At 45.8% G+C, this 16,775-nt stretch overlaps 1 protein-coding gene across 2 annotated transcripts in view; it reads left to right on the top strand.

The window, feature by feature from the left end:
- DOCK1 (dedicator of cytokinesis 1) overlaps nucleotides 1–16,775 on the top strand; it is a 463,294-nt gene that overhangs the window by 355,140 nt on the left and 91,379 nt on the right. For both annotated transcript variants that reach the window (XM_024751569.1, XM_024751568.1), the window contains exons 28-29: nucleotides 1,529–1,629; nucleotides 12,155–12,213. In XM_024751569.1, coding sequence (XP_024607337.1) covers nucleotides 1,529–1,629; nucleotides 12,155–12,213 — 160 coding nt within the window. The remainder of the gene's footprint in view (nucleotides 1–1,528; nucleotides 1,630–12,154; nucleotides 12,214–16,775) is intronic.

The following is a 16,775-nucleotide window of genomic DNA, read 5'->3' as shown; positions in this document are numbered from 1 at the left end:
TGATGGGAAGACAAGGGTGCAGAGTATGGATGGAAAGGCTGCTGCAAGGCAGAAGCAGAGGGAACCAGGCAGTGGGACTCCCCTTCAAACTCTGTTCTGACCGGAAACGTGTGGGAAGTTCCTGAAGAGGTTTGAGCTGGGGTGTGGCCCCCTCAGATTAGTGTCAGTTCCCTCTGGCTGCCCTGTGGGACAAGGCGAGGACAGGAAACAGGAAGCAGGCTGTTCCGGTCTGCGAGGGATGATGCCGACCTCGGGTGGGTGATACCCCAGCACTGAGACAAAGTGGGTGGGCCTGGGAGGGATTTATAAGGGGAAGCAGAAGGACTTGCTGATTGAAACGGTGGGATGCTGTGAGGGACAAAGCCCAGCATAAATCCCAGGTTTCTCCCCTGGGCAGTGAGGGGTATGCCCGTGTCATTTATTGAGTTCAAGCGAAAAGCCCCCATTCATGATCCAAGAATTCGTCCTTCATTTAAATTTTCTTCACCTGGTCTTAAACATTGACCTAATCAGGGAGTCTTAGTTTCATGACTTTAGGAATCTACATAACACTTCTTGTTGAAGAACACTTTTATGGAATACTGTGTCCAGATACACAGAGCTTCCAGTGAAGAGCTTTACGAGGACAAAATCGTTTTATAGTAAATTGTCATTTAAGCCACGTACAGTCTGTAAGTCCTTGACATATGAAATGTTGGATCTTTTTACGTTTTCCTCAATTTTCTAGTGTGTATATATTTTTAGTCTCATAAAAATGATAAATTATAGAAATCTATACAGTAAGTCCCCTACCTACGAACCTTCAAGTTGTGAACTTTCAAAAATGCAAATGTGCGTTCGCATGTCCAATCACGTACGTTAGTTCACGCGTCTGGTGTACATTGTCCCTTGCGTGCGTCCTCTACAAGTGGTTGTGCTTTTGTGTACTTTACGGTACTGTATAGAGTACAGTAGTACCGTGTCTTTATTTCAAGCCCAGGACGTCCGGAAGCAAGCGTAAAAGCAGTGGTATATAGCTGATTGTGTTAGTTGGGTACCTAGGCTGACTTTGTTGGACTTACGACCAAGCTGGACTTACGAACGCGCTCTCGGAACTCCTTCGTATGTAGGGGACTTGCTGTATACTATGAGGTAAGGGGCTCCATAATACAGTATTAATAACAGCTAACATTTATTACGTGCTTACCGTGCTCCCGGCACCACTGGATGGGCACCGCATGCCTTTACTCCCTCCGTCCTTTAGCAGTCCTATCAGGTAGGTACCTGAGGAAACCGAGGCACAGAGAGGTTAGAGTGTCTGCCCAAGTAAGTGGCTGAGCTGGGATCTGACTGCATGCACCGTCAGAGCGCATGCTCAGCCCTGAACCACACCGTGGGTGGCTGATTAGCAGTGTGTACGTAGAGAGTGTGGCTTTCAAACCTTTCAGAAGTGTGTGCTGGGCAAATGCTGTTCTAAGCGTCTCGGAGCGTTTCCGAGATCCTCTATTAATGGGTTCGGCACCTTAGCATCTCCCCTTTTTGGTTTCAGCTGTGGAACAACTATTTTCACCTGGCTGTCGCTTTCCTCACTCAAGAGTCCTTGCAGCTGGAGAATTTTTCAAGTGCAAAGAGAGGGAAAATCCTTAACAAGTAAGTCCACGTAGCCCCAAATGCACGGGCAGGAGCCTGCAGTTCTATTAGCACAGTCTTCTTGCGTCTTCTAAGCCAACTGGGTACCAGTTGAGATGTAATCATGGTGTAACGAGAGGGTGGTTTCACACCGTGAATTGAGTATTGCCTTTTGTAACCCATGAATGCAGATCTAAAGCTGCAGCTTCATTCTGGTGGGTTGCAGGTCAGTGTCATTCAGGACTATTAGCACCGAACAGAATGGGAGGTTCGGGAGATAATTGCTTTTGCTGCACACCGTGCTCATGTCACACCACGTATGGTTTGCTGTGTTGCTTAATTCGCCAACGCTGCTTCAAACAAGGAAGCTTCTGACGGAAGCTGTTGGCGTCTTGGGATTGTGGCACAGCTCATCGCAGAGTGATGAGTCATCTGGGGTTCCTTCTTTGCAAGAGATGACCCCGGTCCTCTTCCAGGTGGGAGATCTGAAAGCGCTTAACTAGCCCTTGGATTATCCTGAAAACGTCTGAGAAGCCCCGGGGAAGCCAGGATCCCTGCCTGGCTCCTTCAGCACTGCATCCCGAACAGCTCCTGGTCCAGGGTCAGGAAAAGAACCCTTACGTGGGTTTCTTTGCAACCCTTGGGCACTCTGAGGGCCTTGCCACCTCTCTCTCTGCCTCAGTTTCACCAGCGTCTCAGTTCTCTGGGGGCCCCTTCCATCGGTACATCACGTTGCTAAGTCATCTGTCCCTGTTCATCACTTCGTAATCCCTCTGAGCCGTGTTGACGGTTCCAAGGCATTGCCAGCCTGGTACCATCACTGAGGTTAGAGATTCCAGGGCCTCTCAGAAGGGGACAGCCACTCAGCCCTCCTAGTATCCCAGGAGAGTGTGTCTCCCTTGCAGACCAAATGGAAAGCACGCTATCCCTGGGGAGTAAGAAGTAGTTCAGCCGATATTTACAGAGCACGCGTGACCTGCAAGTGACTTCCTAAGAACGTTTTATGCATTTTCCACATAGAATCATTCGAACAAAACCCAAAACTATTCCATAGGTTCTCTTATCATCTTTATTTTCCAGACAAGGAAGTGAAGCTGGTTGTGAACCAGGGTCCCGTGTCTCACAGAGTCATTCTAACTCGGGCAGTTCAGAGCCCGAGACGTTTAGCTGGGCTGCTTTTAGAACCTTAAATCCTTCCCTGAGCCACCTAAAAGTCAGCTTTCATCGGGTCATCTTGGAACTTCCCTGGCTTCCCTTCCCAGTGGTTAAGACTCCCTGCTTCCCAGGTTTGATCCCTGGTCGGGGAACTAAGATCCCTCATGCCACGTGTAGCAGCTGAAAAGAAAACAAAACCAAAACAAAACATCGGCTGTCTTTCCTTCAAGCTTCTGCATTTGAGTGACTGGTCTGTTGGCCGTTGATAGAGACAAGTGTTCCTTCTTCAGAAAGGGAAATGCGCCCCGGGTGGCGTGGGCCCAGTGGGTGCCCAGCGGCGATGGCAGGGAAGATGCCCCCTCCTCCGAGCCAGCAGAGTTTATCCCTCATCTGGGCCCAGGAGACAGACTCTTCTAGGCAGCACCTTCCGGGGACTGGCTCAACAGGGATGCTACCACTTTGTGAAATGTACATTCCCTCAGTGCTCCCAGGAAGTTAGGGGTGGCTCCCAGCGTGTTGTCCTTGATGAAAGGCTGTCATGGCGAAAGCTGTTTGTAATGGAAACACTAGTAACCAGCACACACAGGACTCGGCCCTAGCCTCTCCCCACCACAGCCCTCCAGAGCCCTGGTTATCCTGTCCTGCCCACCTGTGTGCAGTGCTCACGTGGGGTGAGGCCGGGGTCCAGACCCAGCTCCAGCCGACACTGGTGCCCATTCCTTGCCAAGCTTGTAGCACATCCTACCCTTAGAGATGCCTGTGGAGAAGAATTGAGTTTAAACCGGAAATCTGCCTGAAAAGAGCTGACGTCTCCTTCACAGTTCGGAGAATAAAACCATTTGATGTGAGCATTCTCCGGTCAGGGCGGGGCCCGTCTCTCTCCCTGGGCCCTTTCCTTGTTGGTGTGAGAGCGTTAAAATCTAAGCTAGAGCGACACGAATACATGCATTCACCACACAGGGCCTTGTCCACCAGAGAAAATGTTTGCTTCCCACATCGTGCTGTGCCTTCTGAAGCTTCAAAGCCAAGGAAAATTAAACACAGCCAGCTGGTGTCACCCCTCCCAGAGGGCCTCTGAATTGGGCTTTTAGAATTCTCTCTCTCACAGCCGTGGCAAGGAGAGACTCCAGATTTTCCCTTTGAAATTGTCCCATGGATCCCCCGAGGGAAAAAGCCCCAAACATTTCAGAAATGGTCTTTGCAGGAGGTCTCAGCTCCTGTGCAGCCCGAGGGGCCCTCTCCCAGGGGCACAGGTTCAGTGTGTGGCCATGACAGGCTGCGTAGGAGAAGGAATTTCCAGCATCTATGTTAAGCGCTCTTGGCCTATGAGGCTGTGTGGCTAAGATAAAACATGGGTTCACCTGTTTGTTGTATTCACCCTGCCTCTTGCTACACCTTAAACACTTTATCATCCATGTGCAATTTTAATTTCTAAATAGCAAAACCTGCATGAGAAATATTAGGAGATGGTCCTACCCAAATGCTTAAATTTTCTAGTCTTAGAAATGTTTTAATTTGTTTCACATTGTGCCATGTACTCATGGCACTAGAGTCCTGGTGCTTGGCACCCAGAGATACAAAGTTCACAGTCAGAGGGGGCAGGTAGCTGTGCAAAATTACATGATTGGAGTAGAACGTAAGTGCTCCCCAGGTGCCTTGGCAGCCCGGAGGTGGGCATGTAGGACTCGGCCTGGGTGGCGAAGGTGGCTGAGATGTTCACGAGACTGATTGACTGACCCCCTTGTCAGCAAACAGCCATTCCCAAAAGGGGTCATCGCGTCCTAAGGGGCAGGGCCCACTCTGTGCGTTGCTGAAGCATAAGTGAGTGGCCGGGCCTGGAGTGATCGGAACTTGGGGTAAAGGTGCGAGGGACCAGGTGACACGGGGACTAACCCCAGGCGTCTGAGCGAATGGCGGGCTGCTGATTTCCGGCACAGTGGAGCGTAATTCAGGGGGTTATTTTCTTCTAGAGGGAAAGGCCGTGGGGTCTGAAAGTGGAGAGATGCCCCCCAGTTTAGTAGCCTCTGGCTGTCCACGTCAGCTCGTCTACTGCTGTAGGGTTTGTGAATCCATCCCAGGGCTTCGGCATGAGCCCCCTCGCGCCCCCAGCACGGCCCTTCCTCTCTGCTGCGGCCTGCACCTTCTCCCGCCTGCCTGGTCCACAGCGCTGTGTCTCAGAACAACAGAAAATCCCAGTATCAGAAGATCTGCCTGTTCGTTCCCTCTTGTTAAGCTTCCCGTCCTCCTGGTGACCTAGGTTGGGGAGATAATTAGGATATTTATTCCAAAGGCATTCCCCAAAGCACATGGGAGTAACATCAAAGAATGGGCCATATAGCGTGCAGAACACTGATTAAGTCAAACCCAAACTGAATACAAGATTTGGCAATGATCCACAAAATAAATAACCTCTAGGAATCAAAGTCCATAATGAGAACATTTAACTGACTCACCTTCAGACATCCTTGGCGCTAGTGACTCCTAACAAAGACAGAGAAGGTGACAGAATGCTAACCCTGACCTTCATGAATGCCCCATCCCCCATCCCCCACGCCTTGTACGTTACGGGGGCTCCGGAAGTATGAGTCAAATGTGAAAGAGTTGGCTTTGGATTAGCAGCCAGCTTGACCATTTTAGTTTGTAAGACATCGTGTGTCCTAGCGTTGGGGCAATGGGGCGATGTGACTGCAGCTGGCCTTCTGTGTTCAGGACCAGACTGCCTTCTTGAAGAGGAAAGGGGTTCATGAATGGGCCTCCAGCAGCTCTAAGCATAAAATGCCCATTTAAAAATTCCAGCCCGAGAGGGTAAAGCGTGATGGCCAAGCCCAGGTCAGTGGATTTGAACCTAGGTGATTAATGTGGGTTCTTCATGGTACCCTCTCCCCAGTTGGTCCCGGGATGTTTCCCATCCTTTTCTGGTTCGTTTCGTTTTTCCTATAGAAGTCTATCCTCAGCTCACTGCCTCTTCTAAGAGGACAGGTTTCACTACTGGACCAAAATATCACAATGTTTCCAAACACTGGGTTCTGAAACATCAGTGTGTTCATTCATACTGTACACATTACTTTTTAGGGAAACCAAAAGGAAAGAAGTACACAGTGACAAGCCTTGCTTTGCAGTGTGACCTAATCTGAAGCTGGAGTTGAACGTCCCAAATTATAAAAGGAAATTATTTGTGTTTGTGCTAATTTTTTTCCCAAGAGACTCAAATTATTCCAGATAAATTCACTATGTACTAAGAAATAGAAGGGGACCCAAGGAGATGGACTCAACAAGCTGTAACCTGTGCTAAGGTCCTTTTCGAAGAGTTAATTAAGTGTCCCACATGCATTAGCGATGCTGTATTCTTTTTTTTTTTTAGTTGAAGTATAGTTGATTTATAACATTGTGTTAGTTTCTGGTGTACAGCAAAGTGATTCAGTTACATATTTTTTTCAGATTATTTTCCATTATAGGTTGTTACAAGATAGTGAATATAGTTCCCTGTGCTATACAGTAAATCATTATTGCTTACTTCTTTTATATAAAGTAGTGTGTATCTGTTAATCCCATACTCCTAATTTATTCCTCCTCCAATCCCTTTCCCCTTTGGTAGCCGTAAGTTTGTTTTCTGAGTCTCTTTCTGTATTATAAATAAATTCATTTGTATTATACTTTAGATTCCACATACAAGTGATACTATATGGTACTTGTCTTTCTCTGTCTGACTTACTTCACTCAGTGTGACAATCTCTAGGTCCATCCATGTTGCTGCAAATGGCATTATTTCATTCCTTTTTTATGGCTGAGTAATATTCCATTGTAAATATATACCACATCTTCTTTTAGTGATGCTGAATTTTTTTGTGTGCACGTATTTATTTTCTTTCTTAAAAAAACTTTTTAATTTTATTTTTTTATACAGCAGGTTCTCCTGAGTTATCTATTTTATACATATTAGAGTATATATGTCAATCCCAATCTCCCAGTTCATCCCACCACCACCACCACCCCCTCATCCCCCTGCCCAGTGATGCTGAATTTTATTGAACGTGATAAAACTTTATGCAGTGGAGGACACATCAGACCCCTGTGTCTAGTAAGGCTTATTCCCATCCGTCACATTTGGGGTCCCGTCTCCTCCCACCTCCCCAGAACTTACCAGTCTTTCCCATAAAAATAACAGTGTCTCACCCCACCCATCATCTCCCTCCAGCTCCCTCCGTGCCTCTCTCACTGCACACCCACACCCACTCCCGATGCTGGCTGCGGGCCAGCTCTGTCCTGGGCTCCCAGAACCCCTCTGTAGGTTTCCCTCCTAGCGTTTTGGCCTCTCCGCTGCTCCCTTGTCAGGCTCAGACTCCTCCCTCCACCCATTAAGTGCAAGAGGTCCTCAAGTCTTGGTGTTGGGCCTTCTTATTCTGTTTCCTTTCCTTAAGATAGCAGTTTTTAAATTGTGCATCTCAGCCCTTCACTGGGCTGGGATAGCAACTTAATGGGCCATTGTATTAATTTCTTAGAGTCATCTGCCATAATGTAACAACACAAACTAAGTGAAACAACAGAAATTTATTGCCTCACAGTTACAGAGGCCAGGGGTTGAAGCCAAGGCATCAGCAGAGTTGGTTCCTTCTGGAAGCTCAGAGGGAAGACCTTGTCCGTGCCTCTCTCCTATCTTCTGGGGGTGGGTGGCCCCCATCCCTGGTGCTCCGTGGCCGTGGCTGTATAACTCTCGTCTCTGCCTCCCTCTTCACGTGGCCTTCAGCCTTGTTTGTCTGTGTCTCTAAATGTATCCCTCTCCTTATAATAATGCCAGTTCTTGGATTTAAGGCCCGCCCCATCCAGCATGACCTTATCTTAACAGGATTACATCTTGTAAACACCCTCTTTAGGGGGTCACATTCACAGGTAGTAGGGGTTAGGGCTTTAACAGATCTCTATGGAAGACACAAGTCAACCCACACGACCCAAGACCACATACATTTTTTTCCCTTTTTTTTTTTTTTTTTCAGTGAAATAGAATATAAGGAAGCATCAGAGTTGATGGCAGGTAGTAAAGTTAAGTATTATTTCATAGAACTTTTGTATACGTACATTTTTATGCATGCTGCTTAGTAAAGTATATTTCTTATTGCAAAAGCGTTTTTGAAACTTAAAAAAAATACTTATAAACCTGCCTCTGCAGCCTTGGTTCACAGCACACCCCTCCTCTTGAGGGGAAGGAGTCAGGCAAGCTCCCTGTCCTCCAGTCTCACTGCCTTCTTTGGTCCGTATGCTCACCTACCCCCACCCGCCCACCACAGGGCCTTTGCACCTGCTGGTCTCTTCCCCTCTCTGTCTGGATTGCACCTTTCCTTCTTCAAATCTTGGGTAAATATTACTCTCTAAGAGAGCTTCTCCCACAGCCAACCTGGACCCACTCCTCCAGTTTTTCCTAAAGAACTGTGACCATGGCCTCCAAAAAAACATAAATAATAACCAAAAAAACTACTATATATACATATATGTGTGAGTCTCGTATGATTGTTTAATGCCCATCTCTGCTGCATGCTAATAGTCCCTCAGGTCTGTGGATTGTGTCTCTTTCCCACATTATATTAGTGGCCCCATATTAGCTCTGTGCCTGGCCTTCAGTAAGCATTTAGTAACTCATTAAACAATGAATAATGCTTACAGAACAAATTAATCTAAAAGACCATTGCAGGGCTTCCCTGGTGGCGCAGTGGTTGGGGGTCCGCCTGCCGGTGCAGGGGACATGGGTTCGTGCCCCGGTCCAGGAAGATCCCACATGCCGCCGAGCGGCTGGGCCCGTGAGCCATGGCCGCTGAGCCTGCGCGTCCGGAGCCTGTGCTCCGCAACGGGAGAGGCCACAACAGTGAGAGGCCCGTGTACCACAAAAAAAATAATAAAATAAAAGACCATTGCAACCATGAAGGGGATGCTGTGATGAGGCCCACTCTGAACTTTTAAAGGAAGGACCAGCCTGGCTTCGTTGCTTGTTAGGACAGACGAGGGCACCGTGTCCTTGTTCTCCCAAAGGCCTGGGAGATGGATGAGCATTATGCCGTCATTATCCCAGTACTACACATGGGGAGACCAAGGGTCAGAGTGGTCAGGTAATTTTCCCAGTGTGCTTAGATTTGGTCTCAGGTTGGTCTTACCCCCAGGCTTGGGCTATCTCTGGTGGACATGGGATTTCTGCTTTTGGGGGCAAAGATTCAGGAAAGCAGGTGCTAAGTCATGCTATTTGGGTCAGAGTTACAGGCCTGGATGTGGGATCTGCGATCTACCTGGGCTGTCTAGAGGATGCCTCCTGGGAGCTCCCTTGGGCTGGCCATTTGAAGTTGTCCACTCACTTTGTGGGTGGGTACAGGCAACCTGGGTGTGGTGGGGAGTACCGGGTGACTCCGGCTTTCAGAAACAGGCACGTCATTTCACCCCCAGGAATCTCTGCTTCCTCAGTGGGAAGATAGCTACGGGAACGTCTTCTTCCTCACCTTGTGGTCTTACTGTGAGAATCAAATCAAATGAAACACACCACACATGCACTTTGAGGGGTGAGACACAGTGCTGTGCTGTGACATCGTGGAAGTCTGCCCTCTCTGGTCCTCGAGATGCATGCTGGGGGTGAAGAACAGGAATTCTTTGGGAGTCTGGAGACTTGTGCCATCTCTTCTCCCCTTGCCCTGTGACCATGGCCAAGGCATTTTGCTTCCCCCCCAGGACTAGTTCAGTTCCCTCAACTGTAAATCATTAGTCATGGACTTAGTAACGGTCTCTAAGGCTGCCACCAGCTCTGGAATTCTCTCTCCAGGTAGGAGCATGATCCCAGATACTCTCCATTACTGCTTTTTTCTCCTCCTTGGGGCAAGGATTACAAATGGTTCAGGAATCCCTCTTAAATTCTGGTGACAGCTGTGACTCCATTGGGGGATTGCGCTGAGAAGTGTATAGATTTGTCAAAGCTGCCTTCTTATTAAAATGAGAGAAAAGATCAGTCTTACTGCTGGAGAGATTCGGTCCTGCCCTTTACCTTCCAGCTCTGTACTCATCTTGTACCAGCCTCGAGCACCTGTGTCTTATTTGACTATTATAATGGCATTTTTAGCACCTTTCTACCAGAGGCTTTACTCTCCCGAGCGACGTGCACTCAGATCTTTGCTAATCCCCCCGTTCTGAAATGCTGTGAAGACACGTCATTCCCCACGTAGAAGACAGTGAAGTGTCACTGAAAAATGTAACCCAGGCATCCTTGAGCCCCTCACGCTCCGCCGGCACCAGGGGCAGAGGCGCTGGGCGGAGAGACAGGACGGGGCCGGCTTCCCTCTCCTCACACGCCTCCTGGGGTCCCCGGGTCAAGTCCAGCTCTGGACAGACAGCAGTCACTGTAGGGCCTGAGGCATCCATTGGGTCACTCCTGGTGATCCAAACCCAACCCGTGAGCCCGCTGCTGCCAAGGCTGGCCTGCGCTTTATCTTTCTGAAGTTTGGGTTTGATTTGAATTATTGTAAGACCTGGGAGAGGAAGTTGAGTCAGGGGCCAGCAAGGCACAGACACTGATGGAGATCAGCCTGGCTTTAACCATTCGTATTTTTCAAGAGATACTGTTCCGGGCTGAGAAGGAGTTGCTTGGCAGTTAAGAGTCTTTAAGCTTGAGTTAATGGACAGGCCCACCCCTGGGACAGGCTCTCGCCTCCTCTGGGCCTCTGGCGTCCTCACTGTGTTGAGGTCTGAACACCTGGCAGCAGGGGCTGGGGTGTTTACGTTCTCGGGGTCCTCCCTGCGATGCCACACTCCTCACCTCCCCAGACACCTGCTCCCCTGAAAGGCAGCTCATCCCTCTGGACAGCGCGGACCCCTCCAGCCTGAGGAGGAAGCATCTGCAGTGGATGGAGCGTGGCTTTCCTCTCCCCGATCCTATTCTCTTGGTAAATGCCCAGAGGACGGTCTTCCCGGTCATCATGCAGCCACCCACATCCTCTCCAGGCCTGGGTGCTGGGACCCCTCTGTCATTCCTACAGGAGCAAAATGGGCATTAGAAAATGGCTCTGCAAGCCTCAAAAGGGTGCACGCCTCACTGGTGCTCAGATCTTGTGCCCCTGGGGCACTTCTGGGTGCCAGCGAGGCGCAGAAGGGTGACCTGGTCCCTGCTCCCTGTGGCTTGGTGCTGGGAGCATTCCTGGGCAGAGATCCCCTCTCTCTCACTCACCGAATTCACCTGCACCAGCGCTCAGCTGGTGTCAGGCTGGACTGGAAGGTAACACATTCACCTCAGAGGACCAGCTTGTCCTCGGAGGAAGGGGTACAACACCGCCCTCTCACTTCAGTTTCTCCACGGTTACAGTGGAAGCCCTGCATCTGTCCGGCTGTGATGCTCCCAAGGTTGAATTCTCCAAAGAGGAGCTGCCGGGTGTGTTCATCTTTCCTGGTTGAGCTTCTCGCAGGGTCTGCTGTCCTTTCCTGCTGTAAGTGACAGACGGGTGCTTAGCGTACCCGAGACTTTGCTAAAGGGTAGCAGCCAGCTGGGGCTGTGGAGGTACCAGCCGGATCTCTACCTGTGGAGGCACACGTCGGTCATCTGTAGTCAGAGCTTTTCTTCCCACATGAGCTGACATAAGGACGCACAGAGCAGGCGCCACGCCACAGCTGCTACACTTGACGCTGTAGGATAATTTTGTAAATTATCATTGGTAATAGAATCAGCCTTTTCCTCAGGCAATAAAGGAAAATGTTAAATTGCTCACAAACTAATAAAGGTTTATCTTCTGAAACATCAAATTCTGTTTACTCATGAAACACACCCCCCCCCTCTGCTGACCCACTGGGAAGAAAATTAGCATTTATTTTTGCTGGTACGTAAAAACGGGAATGTTTGTTGACATCTTTTGGTGTTAAGCCCTTCCTTACATTGAAAATGATAAAGAAAGAGCCAGGAGCCGGGAGCTGTATGGAAGAGGCCTTCCCTGCTCTGATTGTCTAAGACTCCAGGGCTTAATTTAACATGTGAGAACTGCTTATTGTGTGCCGGGCTGTAGGATGTCATTTGGTGTCTGGTTCCTGGATGCTTATAACATGCGTGGAAAACAAACTGCCCCTCAAGCCAAGGAGCCGGGTTCTCTTTCTCCTGCCATTAGGGACTGAAGAAAGGAAAATACTTTCATTTCTCTCCACCACCTCCCCCATGTTTCCACAGAGGGGAGGATCTTATGTAATCTGTGGTGATGGGAAAATGAGATCCCTAGCCGGGTTCCTCCTCCTTCAGTTCCTTTTGGTGGCAAAAGAAGTTGATGCTTGACACTCTCTTTATTTGTCTCAGGGATGGGAGAGTTTCATTGCACTTAAAAATAATCCAAGTCTGATTTTCAAATGCTCCATAGAGTGACTCAGCATTTTTCCTGTCCCTGGTTTTCAGGTACGGAGATATGAGGAGACAGATTGGCTTCGAAATCAGGGACATGTGGTACAACCTTGGTGAGTAACTGGGACTTCAGGGCATCAGAACATCATGACTCGGTGGTGGGCGATGCCGCTGGCCCTGTTTGTCAGCTTTGGGGCATCTTAAAAATCTGAACAGCTTCTGTCCTTCCGAGAGCAACTGCTACCTTTGCAGTAAGTGCTTTCAGTGAATAAGAGATGGGAGACCCAAGTAAAGGGAAGGAAATCTGATTGGTGGAGAAAACAGAAAAGTCAAGAGAGCGCCCTCTTGTGTCAGGTGAGCAGAGCTCTGCCTTGGAACTCTTGCTCCTGGGCAGAACTACCATTCTCTCCGTTTCTCATGAATCAAAGCATGTAGCTCATCCTACTGTTATATAGTCCATCACTTATTGTATTCAGTTTCACGTAATCTACCTTCCAAAGGGTTTATTCTCCAACTCAAAACTAGACCCTGTATTTAGGTATACTGCCACCAGGTGGTGGTAGGCTGAGTACTTGTACAATCAAAACAATAAAGGATATGTGTGTTTAAGATAAGAAATTAACATAGGCATTTATCACTATAAACTTCCCTCTTAGTATGGCTTTTGCTGCATCACAAAGTTTTGGTATGTTGTCTTTTCATTTTTCATTTGTCTCAAGATAATTTTTGATTTCCTCTACATAGGCATTTATCACTATAAACTTCCCTCTTAGTATGGCTTTTGCTGCATCACAAAGTTTTGGTATGTTGTCTTTTCATTTGTCTCAAGATAATTTTTGATTTCCTCTTTGACCCATTGATTGTTCAGGAGTGCAGTTTTAAACTTTCAAGTATTTGTGAATTTTCCAATTTTCCTTCTGTTATTCATTTCTAGCTTTATTCTATCATGGTAGGAAAGGATACTTGGTATGATTTCAATTTTCTTAAATTCGTTAACAATTGTTTTGTGACCTAATGTGTGACATATCCTGGAGAATGTTCCTTGTGCACTTGAGAGAAATGTGTATTCTGTTGCCGTTAGGGGAAATGTTTTGTATATGTCTGTTAGGTCCATTGATCTATAGTGTTGGCTTACTGGTGAAGAAAGATCTCAAATAAACAACCCAGCTTTACAGCTCAAGGAACAACAACAACCAAAAAAGAAAACTAGGCCTAAGCCTAAAGTCGGCAAAAGGAAGGAAATAATAAGGATTAGAGAAGAAATAAACAAAATAGAGGATAGAAAACGTCAATAAAATTAAGAGTTGGGTTTTTGAAAAGATAAACAAAACTGACAAACCTTTAGCTCAATTACTAAGAAAAAAGGAGAGGAGACTCAAAAAAATAAAATCATAAATGAAAGAGGAAACCTTCCAACTGATGCCGTAGAAATAAAAAGGATCATAAGAGACTACTGTGAACACTTAACGTGCCAGCAACCTAGAAGAAATGGATACATTCCTAGAAACATACAACCTACTGAGACTGAATTATGAATAAATAGAAAGTCTGAACAGACCAATAATGAGTAAAGAGATTGAATCATCTTACAACAAACAAAAGTCCAGGACAAGATGCCTGCACTGGTGAATACTACCCAACATTTAAAGAAGAATTAATGTCAATCCTTTTCACACTTTTCTAAAACACTGAAGAGCAGGCAACACTTCTAAACTCATTTAATGCCATGAGCATTACCATGATGCCAAAGTCAAACACACTACCAAAAAAAAAAAAAGAAAGAAATCTATAGGCCACCATTTCTGATGAACACAGATGCAAAAATCCTCAACCAAATCCTAGCAAACTGAATTCAACAGCACATTGAAAGGGTCATACGCCAGGAACAAGTGGGATTTATCTCTGGGATGCAAAGATGACTCAGCATATACAAATTAATAAAAGTGCTAGACTACATTAATTGAATGAAGGATAATAAGATTATCTCAATAGATATAGAAAAACCATTGGACAAAATTCAAAACCCTTTCATGATAAAAACTCCACGAACTAGGTATAGAAGGAATGTAACTTAACATAGTTAAGGGCATATATTGTCAACTAATATCATACTCAGTGGTAAAAAACTGATAGTTTTTCTCTAAGATTGGAAACAAGACAGGATGCTCACTCTCACCCCTCCTATTCAGCATAGTACTGGAAGTCTGGACAGACCAATTAAGTAAGGAAGAGCAATAAAAGGCATCCAGATCAGAAAGGAAGAAGTAAAATTACCTCTCTTTGCAGATGACATGACCTTAATATGTAGAGAACCCTAAAGACTCCTCCAAAAAAGTGTTAGAACTAACAAACAAATTCAGAAAAGTTGCAGGATACAAAATCAACATAGAAAAAAAAAGTTGCATTTCTATACACACTACCTGTAAAAGAAATTAAGAAAACAATCCCATTTTCAGTAGCATAAAAATGAATAAAATATTTAGGAATAAACTTAACCAAGGAGGTGAAAGACTTATACACTGAAAATTACAAAACACTGATGACAGAAATTTAAAGAGACACAAATAAATGTAAAGACATCTCATGTTCATGGATTGGAAGACTTAATATTGTTATCGCTTTCAAAATTCCAGTGGAATGTTTTACAGACATTGAAAAATCAATTCTAAAAGTCATGTGGAAACACAAAAGACCCTGAATATCCAAAGCAATCCTGAGAAAGAAGAACAAAGATGGAGGCATTATACCTCCTGGTTTCACAATAAGTTACAAAGCTATAGAAATCAAAACAGTGTGGTACTGGCATAAAGACAGACATATAGACCAATGAAACAGAAGAGAGAGCTCAGAAATAAGCCCACACATATGCAGTCAACTGATCTTTGACAGGAAACCAAGAATACACAGTGAAGAAAGGAAAGTGACCTTAACAAGTGATTTGTGAACAACAAATAGTGTTGTTAATACTGGATATCCACCTGCAAAAGAATATACATGCTTAAGCCATACACAAAAAGCAACTAATAACACACTAAAGACTTAAATGTAAGACCTGAAACCATAAAATTCCTAGAAGAAACCGTAGGAGAAAAGCTTTTTGACCTTGGCCTGGGCAATGATTTCTTGGAAATGGCACCAAAAAGACAAGTAGACTACATCAAACTAAAAAGCTTTTGCACAACAAAGGAAGGAAACAATAAAATGAAAAGTAATGGGAGAATATATTTGCAAACCCCATGTCGGATGAGGGATTAATATCCAGAATATATAAAGAACTCCTACAATTCTATAGCAAAAAAACAAATAAACCAATTAAAAAGTGGTCAAAGGACTTGAATAGACATTTCTTCAACGAAGACAGACAAATGGCCAGTAAGTACATGAAAAGTTGTTTAACATCACTAATCATCAGAGAAATGCAAATCAAAAACCACAGTGAGCTATTGCCTCACACCTGTTAGGATGGCTGTTATGAAGAAAATAAAAGAAAGGTAATCATGGGTTTGCAAGGATGTAGAGAAATTTGAACTCATGTACACAGCTGGTGGGAATGTAAAATGATGCGTATGGAGGTTCCTCAATAAAATAAAAATAGAGCTACCCTATGACCCAGCATTCTCACTCCAGGTTATGTATTCTAACAAATTAAAAGCAGAATCTGGGTATCTGCACTCCCATGTTCGTTGCAGCATTATTCACAATATGGAAATATGGAAACAACCTAAATATGGAGACAACCTAAATGCCCATCGACAGATGACTGGGTAAAGAACATGTGGTATATATATGTACAATGAAATATTATTCAGCCTTAAAATAAAAGAAATCCCATCATATGAAAAAAAAATGGAAGACCCTGAAGACCACTGTTGGATGTGAACCAAGCCAGTCGCAGATGGACAGTTTCTGCATGAATCCTCACATATGAGATCTCTGAAGGAGTCACACTCATTAGAGCAGAGAGCAGAATGGTGGTTGCCAGGGGCAGGGGTGTGCCGAGGGAGCAGTGGGGAGGTGTTGGTCAAAGGATGAAACGTTGAAGTTTTGCAAGATGCATACATTTTAGAGATCTGCTGTACACGTGGTGCCTCGAGTTAATGATCCTGTATTGTACATGTAAAGATGTAAGAAGGTAGATCTCATCTTAAGTGTATTCTTACAATAAGCAAGAAAAAAGTAAAAATGATAAGAAATTAATTCAATTTTATTTATAAGTGAATTAATTAATATAACAAGGAATTTTCTATTAAAATGTTAGCCACTATGACATGTCATTCTGTTGGTTATGTTCCTTATAAAGGAATAAACAACTGATTATAATTTGGTGTCTCCTCACCACCTTTATGTGTCCTCTGTGAACCTGGCCTCTCCTAGTTGAGATGAAGCCCTTCCTGGCACCTGTCCTCAGCTGGTTTTGTGCTGAGGTGCCCCGGGCATCTTTCTTCAGCACCACTCCTGGTCCTGTGCAAGCTTCTGCCTCTGAATTGCCCAGGCTCTCCTTCCTTCTCTCAGATTGGCACACAAATCCTACCTTGGTTTGTTGTGGGGAGGGCTTCCACCCTCCCCATCCCCCAGTGACTTTTCTTCTCTAGAAGGAGGCAGGCCACTGCCCACCTTGCTCTCTAGTCACCCCACTGCATCAGGGTTTTGTTTGTTCCACCAGAGCTGGGGCGCC

This window comes from Neophocaena asiaeorientalis, unplaced genomic scaffold (assembly GCF_003031525.2).
Source record: "Neophocaena asiaeorientalis asiaeorientalis breed wild unplaced genomic scaffold, Neophocaena_asiaeorientalis_V1.1 scaffold108, whole genome shotgun sequence".
Lineage (NCBI taxonomy): Eukaryota > Metazoa > Chordata > Mammalia > Artiodactyla > Phocoenidae > Neophocaena > Neophocaena asiaeorientalis.
This window is presented reverse-complemented; position numbering and strand designations above follow the sequence as displayed.